At 44.8% G+C, this 23,626-nt stretch overlaps 2 protein-coding genes across 12 annotated transcripts in view; one reads left to right on the top strand and one right to left on the bottom strand.

The window, feature by feature from the left end:
* Window positions 1-5,721: 5,721 nt before the first annotated feature.
* GDF5 (growth differentiation factor 5) lies at window positions 5,722-10,105 on the bottom strand. The gene is made up of 2 exons (XM_088174954.1): window positions 9,054-10,105; window positions 5,722-7,487 (listed from the first exon to the last, which is right to left on the bottom strand). Exons 1-2 carry the CDS (start codon window positions 9,685-9,687, stop codon window positions 6,619-6,621), a joined length of 1,503 nt encoding a protein of 500 aa, XP_088031080.1. The 5' UTR covers window positions 9,688-10,105; the 3' UTR covers window positions 5,722-6,618.
* A 1,018-nt stretch (window positions 10,106-11,123) lies between these two features.
* Window positions 11,124-23,626, top strand: part of CEP250 (centrosomal protein 250) — a 37,291-nt gene continuing 24,788 nt past the window's right edge. For 10 of the 11 annotated variants that reach the window (XM_088174950.1, XM_088174943.1, XM_088174944.1 and 7 more), the window contains exons 1-14: window positions 11,124-14,034; window positions 14,600-14,656; window positions 15,345-15,427; window positions 16,000-16,165; window positions 16,818-16,924; window positions 18,698-18,925; window positions 19,508-19,604; window positions 20,080-20,178; window positions 20,943-21,101; window positions 21,407-21,585; window positions 22,036-22,218; window positions 22,340-22,484; window positions 22,763-22,909; window positions 23,087-23,317. In XM_088174950.1, coding sequence (XP_088031076.1) covers window positions 13,915-14,034; window positions 14,600-14,656; window positions 15,345-15,427; window positions 16,000-16,165; window positions 16,818-16,924; window positions 18,698-18,925; window positions 19,508-19,604; window positions 20,080-20,178; window positions 20,943-21,101; window positions 21,407-21,585; window positions 22,036-22,218; window positions 22,340-22,484; window positions 22,763-22,909; window positions 23,087-23,317 — 2,001 coding nt within the window. In that variant the 5' untranslated portion in view covers window positions 11,124-13,914. The remainder of the gene's footprint in view (window positions 14,035-14,599; window positions 14,657-15,344; window positions 15,428-15,999; window positions 16,166-16,817; window positions 16,925-18,697; window positions 18,926-19,507; window positions 19,605-20,079; window positions 20,179-20,942; window positions 21,102-21,406; window positions 21,586-22,035; window positions 22,219-22,339; window positions 22,485-22,762; window positions 22,910-23,086; window positions 23,318-23,626) is intronic. The other variant, XM_088174953.1, reaches the window with a different exon arrangement.

Consider the following 23,626-nt stretch of genomic DNA (forward strand, 5'->3'; position numbering starts at 1 on the left):
TGGAGCTGGGGGAAGGTCTGGAGCACAGGTGTGATGAGAAGAAGCTGAGAGAGCTGGGCAGTTTCAGCCTGGAGAAAAAGGAGATTGGGAGGGAAGGAAATTGTAGCCAGATAGGGGTTGGTCTCTTCACACAGTTAACAAGTGACAGGACAAGAGTAAATGGCCTCAAGTTATGCCAGGAGAGCTTTAGGTTGGATATTGAGGTCAATTTTTTCATGGAAAGAGTGGTCAGTCATTGAACAGGCTGCCCATGACAGTGGTGGAGCCACCATCCCTGGAGGTGTTCAAAACTATGTGGATGTGGCACCTGGGGACATGGCTTAGTGGTAAACCTGGCAATGTTGGGTTAACGGTTGGACTCCATGATCTTGGAGGTCTTCTCCAGCCTTAACGATTGTGTGATTCCATGATCCAGCAGCCTGCTCTTGCTCTAAGCCTTCAGCAGCTTCTGGGCTAGACTCTTAGGAAAGCCCTGGAAGCCACTAGCATGGGAAGGACAGGCAAGTGCTAAGAAAGAATTACTTGCACCAAGCCCTTGGAATAAGGTGGCTTTTTTTCCTGGTAGGCACATAGAGAGAATCATAGAATCATTTAGGTTGAAAAAGACCTCTGAGTTCATTGAGTCCAATAGTTGACTGATCACTACCTTATCAACTAAACCATAGCACTGAGTGCCACATCCCGTTTTTCCTTCAACATCTCCAGGGATGATGATTCCACCATCTCCCTGGGCAGCCTATGCCAGTGCTTGACAACTCGTTCTGTGAAGAAATTCTTCCTGATGGCCAGCCTGAACTTCCCGTGGTGCACCTTGAGTCTGTGTCCTCTTGTCCTGGTGTTTGTTAGCTGGGATGTGTCTGTTCCCCCAGCAGCACTACCACCCACCCAGCTCATGTACACTTGGAGGTACATCCACTCTACAGTTGCTCCTGCATTTGCTCCACCTTATTATTCAGTCTTTCACTCAGTCTCAGCCCCTGATGTCTTCCCCTGCTGTGAGCACTGCCTGTCTGTGTCCCCCTCAAGAGCCACTTGTCCCCAGGTCCTCTTCCAAGCCACATTCCTTACAGCACCTCCTCCTCCTTCTCCCCTCTCTGCCTTTAGCCCTTTAATCCTCCCTAGCTGGGTTCCTGTAACTTGATCACTAACCCTATAAGTTAATGACTTCTTTGCCATCTGAAGTTTATGAGTCTTGTTTCGCCTTTGCAGAAAAGAGAGCTATGGGGAAGATATCTATCCCCTTCTCTCAGCGAGGGGAGGACCCAAGTTGTGTTTGTCTTCTAAAATTTCTGGAGAACGATTAATGTTTTGAAGGCATTTACATGAGCAAACTGAAATGTCTCTGTTTTTATCAGTTAAAGCCTTATTTCTGATTTTATGCCACAATTAATGGCATTGTGTAAAAACTGGATGTGCAGAAGGAATACTTTCATTTTAATTCAATTTAATTAGTTTAATGGCATTTCTCTGGCAGTATGTTGGGCAGAGACTGCTCAGCCTGGATTCCAAAATGGCAAAGTATGGCTTAAGATATTATATCAAAGAGATTCTAAGAGAAAAAACAGCAAAAAGAACATTTTCTGTCCCCTAGCAGAGAGTCAGACAATTAATTCCTGTTATTGTTGACTAAGTAATTTTTTCTTGACAGTTGTGCCCTTCAAAATGACATCAGGGGAAACTGAATCCATTTGTATTGCTTCAGCTCGCCAAATCACTGCAGAAAGTTGAAACTAGTTCTGAAAAAGAAACAACAAGGAAAACAGGGACATCAGTGATCTCAGAATGACAGAATAAATGGGCTACTCTGAGCACTCAGCAAAGTGCATGTACTGTTTTGTATTTACTGTTTTTCAAAAAATGTTAAGATTATTGTTTATGAAATTTGTTGAAAAGCAATTAAATCTCCTGCAATTTTATTTTTAAATGCCATTTTACTACCCAACAGCAATAGTAAATCCATAAAATAACACGATTGACCAGGACTATGGAGTAAAAAAAATATTGTTTGCTTTGTACATTCTTATTAGTCTTGGCTAAGATGTTATAAAAGCAGTATCTTTTAACACCTTTTATTATACAAGGGTCAAGGGGTTTTTATGTTTCTTAAAGAAAGCTTCAAATAGCCCACATAGCGGGTGCCTGCATCTTTCATATGGCTGCTGTATAAACAAGCCCATTTTACACAGGAAATGACATAACCATGTAAAAGTGTACACGGAGTTTAGGCACATATTCAAACACTAATGGGAATGCATTGTTTTCAATGGCATACTTTTATGTTTACTTATTGAGCTTAGTACCCATATTTTAGCCAAATACAACAAAAATTATCCACACATACCTGTCTTATAGTGTACTGTTTATTTGAAATTTGGACCTTCACAAAGACTCTCTCGGGACAGATAATGACCCTAAAAAGTAAATACAAATGAGGCATTCTCAGAGAGAGAGTGAAACCTGCCATCTTAAAGGTGGAAAGCTAAACTTTTAACCTGTATTGCTTTACAGCTCAGGTTTCTGCCATCCAGTTGCTCACACTAACTCACCCAAGGGAAGAAAACCGTAACAATAATTTAGGGTATCTTTCTTTGCACATTATATAATGACCTGGCTAAAGAAAGCAATGCCAAACTCCTGCAGTCATAGAATCACAGAATCACTCAGATTGGAAAAGACTTCCACTAAACCACATCATCAAATGTCACATCTGCTTGTTTTCTGAGCACTTCCAGGGATGGTGCCTCCACCACTTCCTTGGCCAATGTCAAAGTTCTGTGTTTCTCTCCAGTTTCTGTGCTGAGTCTCAACTCCAGGGTGTGCCTTATTCCTAAACTCCTGTATTTGGAGGGGAATGAAGACTAAGTGAGCCCTGCCTGTGTCTTTCTTTTGTTCTCACCCGTGCCATTTTTCAATGTCTGTTTCTGTTCACATGCCAGGTAAGTGAAACTGCAGATTGCAGGCCTAACAAGATTGACAGCAATTTGTGAGAAGACAGAAGTTTGTGCCAGGGGATTCCCAATGTCTCCAACAATGTACCAATAAAGCACCTGTAGGCAAGTACTCATTTACACCATGGGGAAAGTCAGTAGAGCATTCCAGAATAAAATAATGTTGAACCGCAATTCTCACACTTATCAAACTATTTCACAATGTAAACACAAAAGGACACTCTGGACATCACAATACTGGTTTATAACTAATGATATAAACCATGAATATTCAATTTGAGACCTAAAAGTGAAAAAACACTACCCTATTCCTATGCCCATGATTATAAACTCACTTCCAGCTGAACCAAATTTGAGCAGAGCCAGGGCTGTCCTTTCTGGATGTCATCATATTTGAGAGACCAGCCAAGCAAACTGAATGCCATGCTACCTCCTAACCTGGACACTTGGGATTAAACTGCTTCTGTTTTGGCCAAACCCATTATTGAAGCAAGAATAATCCATTCCAGCATTTTTCTGTCTGTAGTTTCAAATGTGTTTCAAGTGATATTACAGACCTACTGGTGGTTTGGGTTTTTATTTTCCTTTCTAGGTATAACTCCTACCAAGCAGAATGTAGGCTTTTGAATGATTACCAAAGGGTGGTTTTTAAGACTTTAGTTTGACAGTATTTATTTAAATTTTTCCTCACATTATACTGCTTGCAAAACCTTGGCCTATTTTTCCATTTAGATGCTGATACATACTCAATTTAAATACCATTTACCTGAGTCTTTATCTTGCTTTATTCATGCATTGAAAAAGTCATACAAGGACAGCAAGAAAGAACCCCAAAGAGGTTTATATCTACTAGGTTTTAGAAACTTTCTATTGTGACCAGCCTCACCAGAACTCTCAGCTGGTCACCAACTCTGCAGTGTGAACTGAACAGGAATTTTCCTCCTCAGACTTCCAAACTATCATGCCTTGTGTGTAACACCAGTACTTCCATCCACTACAGTTGTTATAGCACCTGATGAATCCAGGTGGTACTGAAGCAAACTGCTCCGTGCAGGCAGTCCAAATCCCAGGAGTTAACTTGTCTTAACTTAGATTTGCTTCAAGTGTATTTAAATAGGCAGTATTTGCTATTTTAAGCTGATCACCCTGAGCCATCAAGGAACGTGCCTGTGTGGTTAATAACTGGCATGGCACAGCTATGTCTCATATGTCAGAGAAGAGATTTCCTTGGGAATGTGCAAACAGCATTCCCAGAGTGGGAGCAGCACTTGCCTAAGGAAGAAAGGAGATGACCCTTTGTCATGGTCCTCTAGCAAACCTCTCCAGGAGATAGCTGGAGGCAGTGCTATAGGAAGCTGCAAACACACCTGAGAACAGCCAGGAGCAGGAAAAGAGCTGCTTGAACAGATTGGGGAAAGACAACCCGAGCTGCCCTCCTGGCTTTGGACTTGGCAGGAGAATGTTTTCCCTCCTACTGTAGCAATGGTAAAAATCATTAGTATCTAAATCAGCTTTTAGTAAAGCTTAGACTTGTAGTTTTTGAAAGAGTGGCTGGCGATAAGCAGTTAATGCTGGGATCAGTAACTGCTGTGCCCGCCCTAAGGCTCCATTAGGATGAGGAAGAGCAGGACCTGGGAAGTGCACATTGAGAGTCTGGAAGGGAGATGGAGAATCCCTGCGGGCAGCCCTGACCCACCAAAAAGACCCACAATATGCCCGAATTTCTCACACACTTGTTACAAAGTAGCTTCAAGTGCTCATTATTCTGTGCCTGCTGTCCTGCACTGTGGGGATTCTCTGTCTGGGCAAGGGCAGCTTTCTGGTGTCCCGATTTGCAGCAGGCAGACAGTCCCTGCAGGAGGAAAACCAGGCAGTGTTAGCCCCTGTAAACCAGGCAGTGTCCGTCTCTGCAGGCAGGAATGACGGCACTGAGCAAATCCCACAGACCAAATTTCCCTGCAGGGCTGTTCTGCACCCCTGAGCTGCAGGAGAGAGCACAGAGCTGGTCACCTGCACCGGGGTTCCCCAGGTGTCTAGCAGCAAGGCTGCTTATCCAGGTTAGGCTGGTTAAAGGTGGAGCTGCCCAGAGAGTGCAGGAGGAAGGGCAGAGCTTTATGTCACTGTTTATGGCCATTGACCAGGAATTGAGGATGGTTTGCTGCTGGTGTGAGCTTGAGCACGTCCAGACTGGGGTACTGAGCAGAAGGACCTTGGGGACTGTACTCGGTTCCGTGTCTCTACCCACATCAGTGACGGTGTGCAGAGCCAGGAAATCTTATGACTCAATGGTTTAAGCAATATCAAACCTTAGCATTTATATTTTGTACTATTGATAAACTCTTTCAGCAATTTCTGATGGTTCATAGGACCTTTCTGATCTACAGTTGAACATTTGGTACCTACTTTTGTGGGTGGAAACACACAGGGGCAATCTCATTTATAATCCATGTCTGTAATAGAAAAAGGGGATATACAAGCACACAGCCCTTGGAGGGTGGAATAAAAGGATACCAAAGCTCTTTTGCAACCATCTGCATAACTCATTTTTACCCCAAACACATCAAGTCATAGTGTCATTCCCCACCAGATCAAGCCAGGTCTTCCTTTCAGATCTTTCTTTCAGTGTTTCCACAGTTTCTCTCTGTGGCAGCAAAATATACAGACATGTTTTGCATACCCCTGGTATTCTGCTGCATGGAAAAGTCCCTTGTATTTATTGTACAAAAACATAAAACAATTTCTTAATTGCGTTATAATTATGCAGAGTTGGACATCTAGGCACAATGCAGCACTGTGTCAATAATTTATTACATCTTATGCCGTAATTGAACACTTTTACTATGAGCATTTGAAAACAACTTGGACCTTATACAGCATAATATATTTTGCTACATAATAATGGAAAGGTGGATACTTAAGAAAGATATGTAGCTTGGAGGAAAATGTACATGGAAGCAAATACCTTCTGCATCAGCTATCTTCATGTAAAATTTAAAACTAAACCAACATATTATATTTAATGACCCCTTTTATATATGCGTAGTTTCAAGAGCTAATCAGAAAGAATTCATATTACAGTGCAACTATTTACACCAAGATGGGGGCACACCAGAACACAACTCTTCTCAACACTGGGACTCTTCTCACATTTATGAATGGACAAAGCACAGGGGAATCAGACAGAAATTCAGTCTCAAGAACAATATTCAAGGAACAAACAGGTCATATCCACAGCTCACTGATACCATCTCTATCCACTGCCTCGAAGCTAAAAGCAGGAGATCTCAAGGTGTAGAGGTATCACAATATTCAAGGAACAAACAGGTCATATCCACAGCTCACTGATATCATCTCTATCCACTGCCTCGAAGCTAAAAGCAGGAGATCTCAAGGTGTAGAGGTATCATCTTCTCTGTCATGGACTTCACTTAAGAGTCAGTCCTGTGTTGCCACAGTGACATGAGGCCTTAAATCCAAGCTGTCTGACAGCATCCAAATGCTACTGAAATATTTCCATGGAGAGACATATAGAAACACTGGATTTATTGCTACATCCTTGTAAACATACTTACCCTAGGGGTAAGAAATCTAGTTAGCCTTGTTTGAGGAGAAGTTATGTCCAATGTGTCATACTACATTTCATAACATATTCACACGAACAACTGTTCTGCTACCTACAACCACATGACTCCACCACCATGTCCTCGTACTGCTTGTAGACCACGTTGTTTGCAGAGTCAATGAATAGGATGCTGATGGGGCTCAGCCGGGTTGGCACGCAGCAAGTTGGGGGGGTGGATTCGGGGTCCATCGAGTTCATTAATGTCTGGATAACTGCATGGTTGGTGGGCTCCAGGTGGGATCGGAGGGGGAATTCACAGAGCCCTTCGCAGTGATACGCCTCATATTCCAGAGGGGCTATTATCCAGTCATCCCAGCCCATATCCTTAAAATTCACATGAAGGGCTTTTCTGCTACACCTCGCCTTCAGATTCTTGGTGGGCCTCTTCCCTTGCCGTGTTGCTAGAGGAGCTCTTCTCTTCCGCCTCTGGTTGAATAAGTACTCATAAACAGTTTTGTCATCTTGGCCGGATCTAGCTTTTATTTCATTGAAGAATAAGTCTCTTTTTTGGGTCCTCCCAAATACCAAGAACAGAGCCTTTTCATTGACCTGTCTTCCTGTTCTATTAAATCCCACACTCCTGAGATCAACAGCTCTCCCCCTGTCAAAAGTTTCCAGTTCAAAACACAAGTTAACCAAGTTTTTAAAGTTTCTGAAAAGTTTCCAAATGTCAAACACTTCCCACTTGGGTGTATCGGTGATACTGACAGTCCGAGAGTCCAAGAGTGTTGAGGCTTGTCTATTTGTAGAGCAACTAAACAATTTTACTTGGGAAGTTTTTCCAGAAGAATGAGACTTCCATGTATCAGAAGGTTTTTTCCTCAATATTCGAAGCTCTGCTCCCAGCAAACCATCTTTTTCTAATGCACTGATGTCAAAAATATATTTTTGTTTTCTTATAGTTGGTGCTCGCTCATCTAAAAAAAGCACACAGATTTTAAAATGTATATCAAGCACAGACCTTATTCACTGTCACTTATTCAGTTCTTAATGGTTTTCCTCAGTTTTGCTCATAAGCCTTGAATTTAGCCCACTGAACAGAAAGAGCAATTTTTGTCGAAGGGATCAGCTCCAGGCAGGAACTCAGAAGAACTCAGGGACTCACCAGAGAAATGAGTTTCTGATTCTGCCCTGTAGAAATCTCATTTCTTTCACCAGTGGGCATTTCCTACCTTCAAAGTTGTGATTACCCAGTTGAAAAAATAATACTTTTTCAGGGCTGAGCATTCACAGGACTTATTCATCACTTATATCCTACTTAAATTACTGAAACAGCTTCAGTGGTGGCCAGGCCTTATGCTGGCTCCAAACATGAGCAAATTTACCCTTAGATGATACAATAGTGAATTAGTCCTTTAAAATCAGCATCTCCAGGAACTGCCAGACACAAGGATAATTGCCTAATTAACTAAACCCCCACGTGAGTCACAATTTTTCAAACTGGGGAGAAGAGCATTCCTCCCTTTATCCTGACTTTACATTTGCTTGCTTCAGCTGGTGAGGAATATGGCTGAGCCAGCCTTCCAGTGACGTGACATTAACAGTGCATTCCAGTAGCAAGCTGGGAACCTGAAGGCAGCACTTGTGAGCAGTGTATCCCCCCTTCCCAGCAGCCAAGTTGTTAATGTAGAGATGGCAAAAAAATCCAGTTCTGGTGAGTCTTTCATCACAATTCCTTCACCAGGTGTGTTGCTTCCTTGAGAATGTGAGAAAACTTGTACAAATGTCACTGGAAGCAACATGGGGTTCCCAAAGCAGGGTGATGAGGTAAACATCATTCATTGGGAGGCTGGTTATTTCTCCTATAAAAGCAGACACTAGCCCAAATTTCAAAAAGTGTTTGGAACAGAAATGCTGAGCTGCAAGTTCTAGAGTCCCGGATGTTATTACCCTTGGTAGCCTGTGCTGAGCTGTGGGCTCCTTGGTGGTACTTGAAAGTTTTAAGCTAGTACAGATACACCCATCCCACAGAGTAATGACTCCTGGGTCTGCAGTGTAGTTCCTCACAATTCTATCTTGAAAAGAACAGACTGGCCCTTTCATACTGAAACTTGTGGGTTTTTTTTCACAGAATAGCTCTGTTCTTAACATATTATATGTTTTTAGGCACACTACAATCTAACGTTAGCTGTTTCCATGAGCTAGTTTCTAGCTAGCTAGAAAGAAAATAAGACAAAAATGCAAAAGGTTTTTAAACACCTAAGCATGTAAAGACCGATTGATTTTCAACAAATATGCATCTAAAATGCTTCCTAAATGTTTTCTTTGGCTGCCACACAACCATCTAGTTCTGCCTGTAAAAGAGTTTTCCAAGATAAAGCAGGAGGACAAAATCTGCAGCAAAGTTATGTGATTTCATTGACATTAAAAAGAGCTATTTTACTTTACAAATGATGATTATTTTCCAATACTCTCTGCATTTATAAGCACAGTCAGACATCTCTCTCTCTCTGTCCACACTCACACACAAGCTCCTTTCTTACCTTGTCCTTTGTCTATAAAACTAGTTATTGTATTGGCAAGTCCAGCCTCCAGTTTTACACTTCCATTAACACCCTTTCTTTCTGCATCTGAGAGAGTCCTGTACAAAGAGAGCATGTATTCATGTGGCGTTATCGGGGGATGTCGGAAAGTTTCCTTAGCTTCCCTCTGGGTTACAGGCTCTTTAGTCTTTTTGGTTTTGAAAGAATCACTGTCAGTACTGCTTGTGCCAGTTTTTTTCAAAGCCACCTTGCTGCTAAGATTTTGAACCTTTGGAGTCACTGTCCTTACTCCAGAAGATCTGCTGGGGAGATGTCCTACCTTGCCCTCTGTGGCTGCTGTTCTTGAGGGAACCTTCTTTGAGTCATCGTTCTTGGGCAGCAGAGCTCCATCCTGAACAGCACTGCTTTTAGTCCTGGCCTTTGAGGTCCCAGCACTGTATCCATGGCTTGCAGTCCTCAGTGTATCTGCCCGTGCAGAGGGATTCCTCTCCTTTCCTTCTGCTTTCAAAAAACCTAGTTTAGATCCTGGATTACCCTGGCCTGCTTCAGAATTACTCAGCGCTCCAGGAACTAGATCCAGAGACAGCCAAGTCAAATGCCAAAGCAGTAAAGTGAGAAAATGCAGGATTTTCATCCTCTGGTCTTCCTCTGAATGCCACTAAAGAAAAAATCAGAAAAGGTTCGTCCAGTTTGGCAGAAGAAAGCATGAAAGAAATTAAAAGCCAAAGTTAGCAAAAATGGTTTTCGTTTGAGATTAAAACATTTCAAATATTGTTGTTCAATACTTGTATCCAGTCCCATAGTGGAAATGCTCATGTACTCAGATACGATCTCCCCTGACTTCAGTTAGCAGCTATAAAGAACTTGTTCTTGAAAAGAGAAAGTTTACCACCTCGTTTTCTTCTGTAAAACTGTCTGAAAACTTGAAGGAGTCTTGTTTAAATCCAAGGGTTTTTTTTTTTTCTTTTCCGAGAAGGAAGAATGGCGTAATGCTGCCTCTGTGTTAAAAGGTTTTTTTAAAGTTTTGAGTTTTGAATCCTTTCCAGTGAAAATATTTCACACACAGAGACCTGCAGGTGCTCAGAAATCTTTTACAAACCTGAACTCTGGAATTGGAAACGGAATTCCAACAAACCTATTTAATTACTCTCTGATGTCATGCTGTCTAAACTAATTTAACTGCGATATATTTCTTTAAAAAAATCTTCTTTACCCTTTTCATTAGCATGAGTCATACTCCGCCTCATGTGAAACAGCTCCACAGGCTCAAAACTCCAGAGGATGCCTTTTCAAGTGGCAGTATGACCTCTGCCTCAGCCCTCGATGAACTTCATGCATAGACAGGACAAACTGCAAGATCAACAACTGAGACCTGTCACACAGTCCACTGGACACATACATAAACTAATTTAGAAATAATTCATGTAGCTCTTTTTCCAGAGAATGTAACAGTGGCTTCACTTCGTCCCCTTGTGACTGAAGGGCTGCGCTGTAACGCAGGCGCTTAATGAGGGTAACATTTAATTTTACACAAACACAATAGAGCTGTGCCTGCATTCAGTGTATTTTGGCTTATTTATTGCTGTGCTTAAAAAAAACAGTGTCAGCCCAGCTGGAGAAGCAGCTCCTGCCGAAGGGGATGCCCCGCGGGGCGGGGGCGGTGCAGCGGGGCAGCAGTGCACCCTGCAGGCAGCCATCCTCCTCCTCCTTCTCCAGAGCCACTCGGGAGCTGGAGACAGGCCGAACCCCGTCTCTCCTCCCGAGACTGCTCAACACCGGCCCTCGTTTTAATTTTAAACGCGAAATGTCCAAGAGCTGCTGACTCCGGGGCCCCAAGAAGGCTGCAGGTCAAAAATAGCACTCTTCATGGTCAGGGCTGTCCTGCAGCTTTCAGCTATCCAGAAGAGAGTGCAGAGCAAGTGTGTCTTTCATAAGCTGCAAAAATTGAACTGTTATTCTAAATGAGCCTTCGGGAAAAGAGGCACTGGGCTGGACTCAGCAGGGATTTCTGGGACCCATTTCTCATCTTGCACTGATGCTAAGCCCAGTCCTTCTCCTGCAGGTTTTTTTTTTTTTTTTTTTTTTTTTAGTTAAGACGAAAGGGAAAAGATACACCACATTTTAGCTTGCTCTATGTGTGCTGTAGCATTCCCCACCCACCCTGACTAGTGTCAGAAACACTGAACTGCTTTCATAAATAATAAGCTGCATGACATGAGGAGCTCTGAATGCTTTGCTTGTTTTGATGGAGGAACTGAAGGATAGAAAAGTTCAGTGATTTTACGAATGTCACAAATAAGGTAGACTAATATCATGATCCTCCTGATTTTGATCTAATGGCCCTTCCTCTGATGTCAGTTGTGCTTTTGATATTTCCCTACCAAAAAAAGCAGCTTTTCCTGGGAGTTACCTCTGGGGAAACCATTCCCCATCAGTCACTCCACACCATCCCATGGCCTTCCCAGCCATGCCATCACTTCATCATTCCCATATTTCCCACCTTTTTGCTGTGTAGTGTGCTATGTTTGGTTCCGCACCGTATTGATCAGCTTGCCAGTAAGCCCCAAAAGTAGCTAAATGTTGAGTTTCCACTTTTAATTTATCCAGCTTCCAGTTTTCACAATGCTTGTAAGAATTTAATATCTTTAAAAGGTCGCTTGCTCTATCAAACTTGGCTGAAGATTTGCAAAGAGATTTATAAATGATTTAAGAGATGCACGTAAAAGAGCAGGAGGTTGGAATATGTGATTACGTGGGCCTTGTCTTAGTAAATCAGATGAAAGCATGATCATTCATATATTCAAAGAATATTTACATGTCTGAGATTAAAATGTCTTAGTGGGCTGGACAGAGCTAGACAGAAAGAAAAAGGAAAAGCAAGCAAAACAAGGTGTGCAAACTAATCTCTCTCTTTAAAAGAGGCTCTCTTGAAGCAAACTCCATCTCAGTGCTCAGAATCACAGGAGCACAGATACTGTAGAGTGCACTGAGCCCAAAGATTCCAGAGTGGAATGCTGACCTTGAACAAAACCCACAGACTGGGGGGTTCCTATGAACCCTACACCAAAGTGGAGTTACTCCAACTGGCTAAACTCAAACTCCACTGGTATCTTCAATATGTAGCTAGAAACCCTCCTGCTGGTGAGGCTTTGGATACAGGACACAGTGGAAGCGGTTCGAGCCTCTCACTGCTCACCACCAGCCCAATCTCCGTGCACTCTCGGGTGGCTGAGCTCCTGTACCCCACCTGTCCTTCTCGGCCTGTTCTGTGACAGCAGCTCCTCCCTCACATGGTGTGTGCAGGGATTTGAAAAGGGAGGGCCTTTACCCTGCTCCCTGGAAATGCATTGCCTCCTGTTCTCCAGATCCTGAGATTATGCCTACATGAGCTGTGATGACTTCTCAGACAATCTCAACGAGCCCTTCTGAATGCCCAGCACGGTCTAGAGGGAGGGATCACTCTGGGGAGCCAGAGGAATATTTCATAGTGCTGAAAACATTGCAGTTCCCTGAGGATGAACGGCTCCGTTGGATATGCGATGCCGAGTTAAAATTTTTGTCTGCTGCAAAGTTGCAGTCAAAGCTGTATGTGCAAGTCTTTATTCTAGTGATCTATCAGGAATTCCATTGTCCTTTCCCAAGTGGATTAATTTCTAGAAAGAATTTACAGGATTGAGTTCACTCCATATATTAGGCCATTTGCTGTCACATTGTTTTGCTTATTGAAACTAATTATCATTCTGTTTCTGTGAGGATATATAGACCTCTGCACCATGGCTGTCGGGTTTTTTAAAAGTATGAAGTTGTAATTTTAGGAAGGAACTTAACAGCTCTGTGTTTTTAAAAGGAAAGAATTACACAAAACTTACAGATGTTATAATTAAAACTTACTTGTCTTGGGCCAGAGCAAAACAAATATAATGATGTTTCCATTTCCAGGTGAAGGTGGCATAATTTTAAAACACTGTGCTACAATGTTGTGAGGTTAAATAAAAGATTGGAAGTCCAAAGAAATAATCATGTCATTGGTTATCAAGAAACTTGGCTACATCTGCAAAGAGTAGTGAAATACAAAGCACAGAATCATAGAAACATGGAATATCCTGAGTGGGAGTGTTGTTTTTGCTTCTTGATTCCATAGATTCCCCCAACCCTGAATTAAGTGGAAATTAATTTTTTTCCTAATTTTTGGTACCTCTGCCTGTTACGAGTTAGAAAAATTCAGGTTTTGTTTCAAGCTTCTTCAAACCTATTCACTAACAGTCCCTCTATTTGGTATACAATGTTAATTGGCCTGAGGTGCAGTTGACACGTATTGTTCATCTTTGCAATAGAAGCACGTTTAGATGATTCAAGATTTGAGAGAGTATCAGAGATCCCAAATAGCTTAACTGACTACAGACAATTTTGGTGGCAATTCATTTATTCTACAACAAAACAAAACAAAACAAAACAAAACAGAATGTCAGTGATGAAGCATTCAGACTCACGGGGAAAAGGGTCAGAAAAGCCAGTGTTATTGAGCAGCCAAATACAAAATGAAACGTATTATTTGCAATGAGGTCAACTAACTCCCAGAACAATTCCCAATGAAATGCAGAGAGTTCACGATCACTGTTCTGATTAGATTCCCTGCAGCCGCGGCGGAGCGGAAGCGCCGACAGCGGCCAGCGCCGGCCCCGCCGCGGGAAGGAAGGCCTCGCCGCGGGAAGGAAGGCCTCGCCGCGGGAAGGAAGGCCCCGCCGCCCCTCACGAAGCCTGCGCTGCCCTCGGGCGGGCCCGGGCGCGCGGGGAAGCCGCTCCGCCCCCGGCCGGCGGGGCGGGACCCTCGGGGCGGGCTGGGCTGGGCTGAGCCCCGGCCATGGCCATGGCCATGGCGGGCAGCGCGGAGCGCAGCCCGCGCTCGCTGCGGCAGCTACTGCGGAGCGCGGAGGAGGCGCAGCAGCGCCAGGCGGGGCTGGTGCGGCAGCTGCAGGACGAGGTGAGGAGCAGGCGGTGCCGCCCACGCTGCCTAGTGGGGCTCGGCGGGAGCCCGTGGGGCCTCCCCGGGCGGGCGGCGCTGAGCTCGGGGCTCGGAGGCCCTGGGAGCGCCTGTCCCGCCGCTCTCTCGCTGCCGAGCCCCTCGTGAGTTCCGTGCCTACAGGATCGCTGCTATTCGGCCCCGTTAGCGGGGTTTGTCCCGCAGCAGTCGGGCCGGTTTGCTTGCAGAGCAAGTTTAAAAACTCATTTCGGTTCCTTCAAAGACCCGCTTGAACAGCCAAACGTTGGCTCGGGGTACTTGGGGGCCGTAGGTCAGGTAGAGCTGCACGCACCTGTCCCATCGTTCTGCTTGCTGCCGCTCTGTCAGGTGAGCAGACACTGCTAAGTGTGAAAGAAGCTCCGCCCCAATCTCTGTCATATTAAAGTGAAGCCTCCCTATGTTGCAGTGACTTCTTAGTTGAGTGTATCACCATCATTGTGCTTGGGCTAGACAGACTCGGAGAAAAGTTAATGTGGGGTGAGCATACAAGCTGCTTCTCTCATCTTCATTCTCTGTATCCATTCAGGTACTGCAGTACCACACCTGGTGTCGAGAGTTGGAGCAGCAAGTGAAAGCTGGAGGGGTGAGTGTGCAGGTTGTGAACTAAAAAGGGTGTATCTAATGTTCCCAATGCAGACCAATAAAACCCCTCCACAAACTAACGGCAGGAAAGCAGATTTTTACTGTCTGAGGGTTTAGAGAAGTGCTGTGAGTTTTCCCATCAATGTTTTGTCCAGTTGCCATTCTTAGAGCAGTCAATAGTTCCAGAAATGCCAGTCCAGAAAACCCAGTTGAGGATTTTAATTTTGTGAAAGAATGCATCATTTGAGTTACATTTGCCCTGAGTGTCAGGAGAGGATTGTGCTGCATGTAACATAATACAGATGTCCTGGAGAAAGAACCAGTTGAAACAGCTTTTTGAAGTCAGGCAGGCTCGTGGTCAACATTCAGAACTGCTCTGTGCTTTTCTTTCTGCTTCATGGCTAAAGTAAACCTAGAAGCCAAAGGGTGGAAGAATAGGAGGGCATTCCCAGGCTTAAAGTCCAAGTCAGCACTTGAGGTCATGAGCTGAGGACACATAGCAGTGGGAGAGTGAGGAGAGCTACTCACACTAGCACCGTTCCCCTCCCTTCCTCCCTGTAGTCACAACACTGTTACACCTGGAAGAAGCTTTGAGCTCCTGAGATACCCAATAAATGGGAAAATGGTGGATGCTGACAGTGGTGAAAGAAACTCCATCATTGGAGTAAACATTTCCTTTCTTCTTAAAGGGATCCCTTCCAGGCAGGTGGGAAGCCACAGCAGACCACAGCCTGGAGAACGCACTGCTTCAAGTGGAAGAAAAGCAACAAAGGTACAAGGAAGAAGCATTTCTTTGTACTTGGTATCCTGGATACTCATGGAAGTGAGGGAAAACCTGTTGGTGCTACCTGGTCTCCCCAAGGGAAGTGGTTGGGCAAGCTGCTTTGACAGGAGAAAGGTCCACAGTCTGCTTTCTGTGATGCAGTAATAGTGCTGTGTGCTGAATGGCTCTGCTTTGACTGGGGAAGTGGTGTGTGTATTATGGGTGAAGACTGAAAGGTCCCTTTCCAGACTGAATTATTCTGTGGTTCAGTAGATTAACAACTCTGGACAGTGCCAGAGAAAGGTGATACATCCCGTGACCATCAGCATGGAGGGGGGAAAGTTGTTACCTGTGGACATTGTCAAGGTTGAAGGGGAAACCAGAATCATGGATGGAAATTGAAGGCTCAAAGCACAGAGAAGCAAATGAGGTTTTCATCACAGAGAGCTCTTAGTTAACCTTGTAAAGTGCTTTTACTGCCTCTCAGACAACAAAGTCAGTGTTGAGGGAGCTGGAAAATCACAGGAATGCTTGAGAGCTGTTGTTCAGTGGCCTCATTATTGTTTCTCTCTCTTTCCAAGATGTGAGAATCTGGCAGAAGTAAACACTTTCCTGCGGGAGCACCTTGATAAAGCCAGTGAGGTTAATTCCGCCCTCAAAGAAGATGTTGGAAAACTGACAGTGGATTGGATGAGGGCCCGGGAGGAGCTGAAGTTGAAGGAGAGTGAATGGCGCAGTGAACGTGAGGTGAGGATATGGAAATGCCAACCATTATGCCAGAGGGGAATGGAAGTGTGTTTTGTTCCTGGCACGGAGAACTTGCTGTGTGGAAGCTGTGGCTCTGCTGACGATGTACTGGTGCTGGACAGGGGTGTGGGAGGGAGGAGTGTCAGCAGAGGGTGCTGGGGGAAGATGCCCACCTTCTTGGGCGTGCTTGGACATGAAGACAGAGGGCACTGTAGGGCAGTTACAGGAACACTTGTCTGTTTAATAGTTCCTAAATCCTTGTTTTGAGCAATGGAGACCCAGAGAGGTCTGTGTGCATTCAGATTCAGATTGGCCAACACAGGAACAAGACAGGCCTCCTGTACTGACTGTCTGTTGTGAGCCAACCTGGCTCTGGGCTTGGAGGGGTTTGTGTTTGTTTTACTCTGCTGAGACTTTGAGGTGATGAGTCCCGATCAGCTTGCTTTTCTGCTACCCACTGCTACAGAAGAAGTGATGTTTCCTTCTTGACAGGTGCTGTGGGCCTCTGTGGTACCTCTTCAGTCCTTGATACCCCTGGTGCAGTAGTTACTAAAGGGCACCTGTTAATGGTGATTTATTCTCTCCTGTCTGAGAGATGTTACAGTGACAGTGAAGGCTGAATTGGCATTTCTTTTTGTCTTTGCCTGTTTAGCTTTATGACAAGTACTTAAGGGGGGAACATAACCGTCTGCTCAGCCTCTGGCGGCAGGTGGTGACCTTCCGCCGCCATTTCCTGGAAATGAAGACTGCCACAGATCGGTGAGTGGAAGATCTCAAAGTGGTGGGGCGAGATCTGCAGAAAAAGTGTGGCTGGCTTTTTGAACGTCAGTGTTCCATTAGTTAACAGCAGAGATAGGATTTCTCTTCCGGCAGTCAGAAGTAATGCCATTCAGCATGCTTTGGGCTGTTCTCAGAAGAGTTGTTTGCTGTTGGTCTTCAGCTAAGGCTTGGGCCATGAGGACTGCAGAGGCTCTGAGCAGGTGATGACTATGGTGATGGGTGGGCATGTGAACACAGGCACAGAAACGCATGGACACCTGGGAGAGACTCACTGAAGCTGTTCATGCAGCATATAGAGTGGTCCCTTTTATGAGATTATAAACCTGTATACTGGTTTGAAAGCAAAACCAGTGAGAGACTTCAAGTCAAAAATACAATTTAATAGGAAAAAAAAAAGAAAAATAAAATACATGCAATAGTAGAAAAGAAAACCACTGACAGAGTCAAAATACAACCTGACACCCCGCTAGTTACGGAGGTGGTAGCAGTCCAGATGAAGTGGTCTTGTTGAAGTAGTGATCCTGTAGAAAGGTTTAGTAGCTCTTGTCCTCTAGAAACCAGGGAATAAGGGCTGTTTGTTCTGTCCCAAACCCCAGATTATATCTAGGTGGGGATGCTTGGCTCCTCCCCCCTGGGCGGAGCATCTCACAACGGGCTGTGTCATTCTGTGAGTCATGTGGTGGGTCCTTGATTGCCCATGAAACAGAAATAACTCCCACAGGGGATTATCTGTGAGTCATGTAGTAAGGTGTTGGTGAGCCCATTAACAGGAGATACCTCTCCCGGAGATGAAGATCACTGCTCCACCTGGTTTCAACAGATGGCGATAGAATACATACTTTTGGGCACATCTTTACGTTGTAACCTAGGACAACCTGCCTTGAAAAAATCTTACCAGGTCTCTTTTTCCACTGCTCTTAAAAGGAAGATGATTAATGCATATTTTTTTCATTTTTAGCATACATTTATTCTGGTCAGTTTGTATTCACTTACTCATCTTTCAGCATTGCTAAGAGAAAGAACAGCATCTCTCCTCTGTTACTACATTTTTCCAATTTATTTTGCTTAGTTTGATACCTATTTTTATGATTGTTTCCTTTTTCTTGGGCTCTCTGAGATTCTTTTCTCTCAACAAAAATAGCGTAGCCATAATAGTGCCTTCTGGTGTCACCATGCACTTTCAAACTCTGGGTTACTGAAAGCCATTTGTGTTATTTGATTATAAGTCTTCGCTATTGTGTAGAGTCTGCCTGACCTGCTATTTAGTCCTTATATTGTCTGTGCTTTTATGTTACCGCATTTCAGGCTAATTCTTACACTACCTTTCTGAAATGTTTTATTATATAGGTATAGTTTTGAGCCTCTTAGTAGTCCAAATGGGCATGATAACAGAGCACTTAAGAGCACAGTGTATAAAAGCTGGGGATCTTGGTAAAATTCCTGATGTCTATTAATAATAATTAGAATATGGTAATAAGAGTAATTAGAGGTGCTCGAGGCCTTCTGGCCTGTGTCATAGCTTACTTCTTATATCTGAGGAGAAAACAGACTCCACACTTGGCTACCTGGTAAAGTCATTGTTCATCTGTTAGGATGTGTCCTGGTCCCCAAGTGTCAGATGAATGACTTGTCCTCAACGAAGATGTCACCTTGCTTGCCAGCTCTTCCTGGTGCATGATTGCATGCTTCAGAAGAGAGTCAGCTGATAAAGATGGTGGAGTGAACATTGGCTCTTTCTTGGTTCCTCTTCAGAGATTTGTCAGAGCTGAAGGCAGAACAAATGAGGCTTTCTGGATCTATTCTTGTGAACTTCTCCCGCCTGAACTCCTGTGTGCAGCTCAGAGAGTCCATACCTCTGGGTAATCTTGTCCTGAAGGATCAGGCAGAGCAGCAAGTGGAACCAAAAATAAACCAGACAACTCAGGAAGTGATAGCCTTACAAGTCAGGTGGGACATGGAGAAGAAAGAGCTTCAGGAGAGGTAAAGGAGTTTTAACTTCGCTATTACCAACATTATCTTTTGTGGCAGCTTCTTGGGTTCAAGGATGGGCTGTGGTCACATTTAGAACAGCGTTGCACAGCCCTTTGTCTGTCCTTAGTCAAACTCTTGCCTTCAACAGAAAGGATGGAAAAAGTATCTGCCTGACAGAAATTCTTCCAAGTAAGACAAGACTGGAAAAGACATGGCCTCTGATAGTGCTTTTACTGTTAACTGATTCTTGGTGAAAAACTGAATTCAGCATAAACAGAGCTGTGTTTCTTCTACAGCCCTTTTACTGCTTAGGACTGTGCTGAAGGAGTTGGGAAGATTTTGCCCAGGGCCATCATAAGCACTGCAGCACCTCTGTGCTGACAATTCTGTCCAAGACTGAGTGCAGAGGCCTTTGGGTCAAGAAGTGCCATTTTGCAACATCAAGCCTATTAACTTGTAGAGATGAATGCTGCCTTTGCTGGGTTTTCTGGGTTGAAGTTTGCTATGCTATGCTTTGGGGAGCTGCTTAGCTCTTTAACAGGTGCTGGTGTGCAAAGCTTTTGGAATAGCACATAGACCTTCTTTTCTCAGGGTGATGGAGCTCTCAGCCTTGCTTGTACAGTCTCAGAAGCAGAATGAGGAGAAGGAGAAGACCATGAAAACACTTAACGACACAGTGGAGATTCTAGTATGTTTTACCTTTACCTGGGAGATAGCCCAGTGTTTGCTCTCCAGCCTGAACACAGAGGTGTAGCTTCCTCGAGAAACAGTGGTAAAGATGCCCAGTGTATGGGAACATCAGGCACCTTGCCAAAATATTCCTTGTGAGTTTGGCAGATTTGGAGTCAGTCCAGATGCAGGCAGTGGCAGAGGAACTGCAGACAGTTCAGGTGTCTTCCCCTGAGGGGTGGCACCAATGCTCTTCTGCCTGTGACTCCAGTCTCTGGGAATCAAAGTTCCACGGAACTGACAGTTTAATAGCAGTCTATAAAAACTAGCTTTTGGTCTTCCTCTTAGATTTAGCAGAGGAGAAATGGAATAGATATGGGCAGGAATATATTGGAATCACTAGAGCTGAGATTTAGCAGTGTGTCTGTTACTGAGGATGGGAACAATGCAGATGGGAGCAGCTCTTCCCTGCCTGCTCTTTATTCTGTTCTCAGGAGTCAAGTTGGATAGAGAAAGAATTTGCAGCTTCATTAACTAACAGTGCCAAGGAAGAGAATCTTTTCCTTCAAAAGCTCATAAGAAATATCACTGAGGTGAGTACAGACCTGGTACAGGGACCATATCCCTGTAAATTTGCTTTTGAAGTACTTGAGGGAGGCAACAAACTGGCCTAGGGACTAGAGATACATTTTGTGTACTATCTGTGTTAACTGCCATTGCCTATTTAATTTTTAGACCACTTTTCTGACACATAACCTGTTCTAGCTTGTGAGTTGCTGTCCTGTGACAATTCAGCTGAGACATTAGAAGTTTAAGTACCTTTGCCTTCACCACCCCACCAAGGTCTCTCTTGGACTGTGTTTTCGGAGTGTGCTACTTGACATTTGTATTCCAGTGTTACTTGGGCAATTCCCTCACCCTCTTTGAGCAATGAGTCTGTTGTTCTTCACATTTTTTTGAAAGGTCACTGACTCAGTCGATGCACTTGCCAGATCTTCTCCTTCCCTCTGTATTCACTGATGGTTGTAATCTCCCCAGAACTGCAACTTTCAGAAGTAACCTTAACTTTGTCCTAAAGTTCTCTTAATAGAGAAAGGTTTAGTTGTCATCTCTTCTACACAGCTGCAAGAAAGTGAGGGTTCAGGCAGCCTCCAGCCACTGCACACTTGTGAAAAGCAGCTGTATTCAGAAATTTCTGGAGTACTTGTAGTCACGGGGACAAACCTTCTTCGTGGACTGAAGAAATGAGGCAATTTAGGTTTTAATGACTCAAGGGTAAAGTGGGAGGAAAAGGAGAACAAGATAAAGAAAACCAAGTAAAATGAGCAAAGACTAACAGCTGGATTTGACCTTCCAGATGGTGTTAGATGACAGTGACAGCCTGGTCAGCATTATTTGCACTGACAGCTCCCAGTGTGCAGACTCTGGGGACATCTCAGCTCCGAGATCTGTTGATACAGGACATGCCTTTGGATTGGTTCTGGAAGCACTGGCAAGGATGCGAGGGGCAACATGGGTGAGAACTTCTGTGTCTTCCCGAGTGGCCGCAGGCTCAGTGCTGAGGCCTTGCACAGCTTGAAACATTTCCATTTGCTTGGCTACTTGAGGCACTTTTTCTCACCTTCATACTCATGCTCCTGCACTGCTTTGCTGGTCTTCCTAGCTCTGTATGCTACTGCTTTTCTCTCCTTTATGCCCACCCCCTCAGCACAGCTTTTGCCTTCAGGGTAGCTGTCTCTTCTAGGTGTCTTCCAGCTCTCTGGAGCCACCTTCCCTGCTCCATGTTGCTCATTTGTACTCCTTCCCTGCCTGTTCCTGCAGGCCCTGAGAGAAGAGCTTTCTGCTAGGCAGGACTCAAACAACTTCCTGCTGCAGCAGCAGAGACATCAGGAAGAGAAGTGCAGGGAGGTACAGCAAAGGCTTGAGCAACTGGAGGAGAAATGCAAGAAGTCCAGCAGCCACCAACAGCACCTTCAGTCTTTAGTAGAAACACTCAGAAGGTGAGTGTTTCCTTCTTCTGCATTCCAGAGGCAATCTGCTTCCAGGCCTGGGAGTTCAGAGGTGTCCTGGGTGAAGAGATCCCCTGCCTTACCATGCATAGGCCTCAGTGTGGCTCTCGAGCATCATCCTGTCTGGGTTTTTCATGCTCTACTGTGACTCCCAAGGCTGTCTGGGAGATGCAGAGCCATGTTGGAAGAGAAGATTCCTTCTTCTCACCATGCTGTTTCCCTGAGTTCCGTTCTTTGCGTGCTCCTGCCCAGCCACTGCTCCTCACTGAGGGAAGGCAAAATCCTGCCTTCCTTTCCCTTTGCCTCTGGAGGATTTCCTTGGGAGGGAAAGAGCAAGCTCTTCCTTAGCCCACTTCTCCTTGCTCCATTCTGGAGTGCTGAAAATGAGATCAGTGAGCCCTCAGGCCTCTTCATTCTTCTGAATGAGCCTTGTCTCTGCAGTGACTGTGCAAACCTTGAGAAAACTAGGGAAGAGCTACAGGAACAGCTTGGATTAATGGAGCGGGAAGCCTCACGTCTGCATCAGAGTAACGCTGAGCTGCGGATGAAGGAAGAGTCAGCCCAGGCAGAAAAGGCAGAGCAGCAGGACAGGATGGAGAGAGCGCGCCATAAGCAGGAGCTCCTGTGAGTGTTAAAGCTTTCTCTGACAGTGCTTGAGGAGGCCCAGTGTGAAGGAGCAAATGGTGCCTGCTCCTCTCTTGTAGCATGGACTGTTTTTCTATAAAAAGTTCTTCTCTCCTCGTAGAGTGAAGGACTTGGCTGCACTTGAGGAAAAACACTCATTATTGCAGAGCGAGTTGGTAGTCAAGAGACAAGCACTGGAGAAATTGCAGCTTCAGAAGGACCTGCTGGAGCAAGAGAGGGATGAGTTTGCCATGGCTCTGAAGAAGGTATGGACACCTTATTCCTAGGCAGCACATGTGGAAGTGGGAGTTGTGCCACCAAAATCACCTGAGATGCTGTTTCTGGCAGTAGAAGAGAGGGACACTGTTTTTCTTCTTGGAAAATGGTGATCCAACCAGACAGGCTCTTTGGGGTCATTCGTCCCCGTGATCTTATTGGAAGCTCTGCCCTAGAAATAAGTTAAGACACCCAGGGGAGGTGGAGTTGCTGCCTGCACTCCAGATTTTGCTGCCTTTGTTGTTCCATTGCTCTTTTGCCTCTCCAGGCAGAGCAGTCGGTGGCAGAGCTGACAGGGACTCAGAACAAGCTGAATGCTGAAAGAGCTGACCTACAGGCTGCAGCAGCGAAGATGAGCAGCATCAATGAAGCTCTTGCATTGGACAAAGCGCAGCTGAACAAATATGTGTGGCAGGTGAGCAGAGTTGCCAGAGATGTTTCCAGGTGTTTGCCTCCAGCTGCTGCTGTTTCTCAGCCTTCTTCCCTTGGCAGAATCTGACCAGCTTTCTCTTGCAGTTCCTTTTGCATCTGAGCCAATCTTTTATAGTAATTCTTTCTGTACTTTATTTCCTCTATACTTCCGTGACTGTAGCTGGAGCAAGAGAAGGAAGTTTTGTCTGCTAAAGTGGATGAGATGGAGAGAGCAAAGATCTGTGAGCAGGAGAAGCTGAACTTCTGTGAAAGCGCAAATGAAGAGCTCTGTGCAGAGAAAGCCCGGCTAGAGCAGCTGCTGAAGGAAGCAGAGGAGCAACAGAAAGAGCTATGGCTGGAGCTTAGGACACTGGGAGAGGAGAAAGCAGAAACCCAGGAGAAATTCCATCAGGTGACCTAAAGTATGATGCATCCATGTGGGCACTGGGCTGCTTGGATGAGGGAAGCTTTACCTGTTGAATTCTGCAATGGTTTTGTCAAGGGGACACGTAGTAGTGCTAGAGATCCCAAGGCTTGGTTTGCTTATTTTTGGAAATATTTGGGTGGCTTGCAGAGCAGTTCTACAGTTCTCCAAGTTGTCCTCTGCTTCTACAGGGTCTTCTAGTCCACCTGTCTTTGTTGGCCTCTCTTTTGGCTCTTGATAAGCTGCAAAGAGATGACTGTGTTGTCCAGGAATCTGAGTGGCAAAAGGATTGAACTG

This window comes from Sturnus vulgaris, chromosome 17, assembly GCF_052056855.1.
Source record: "Sturnus vulgaris isolate bStuVul1 chromosome 17, bStuVul1.hap1, whole genome shotgun sequence".
Classification (NCBI taxonomy): Eukaryota; Metazoa; Chordata; class Aves; order Passeriformes; family Sturnidae; genus Sturnus; species Sturnus vulgaris.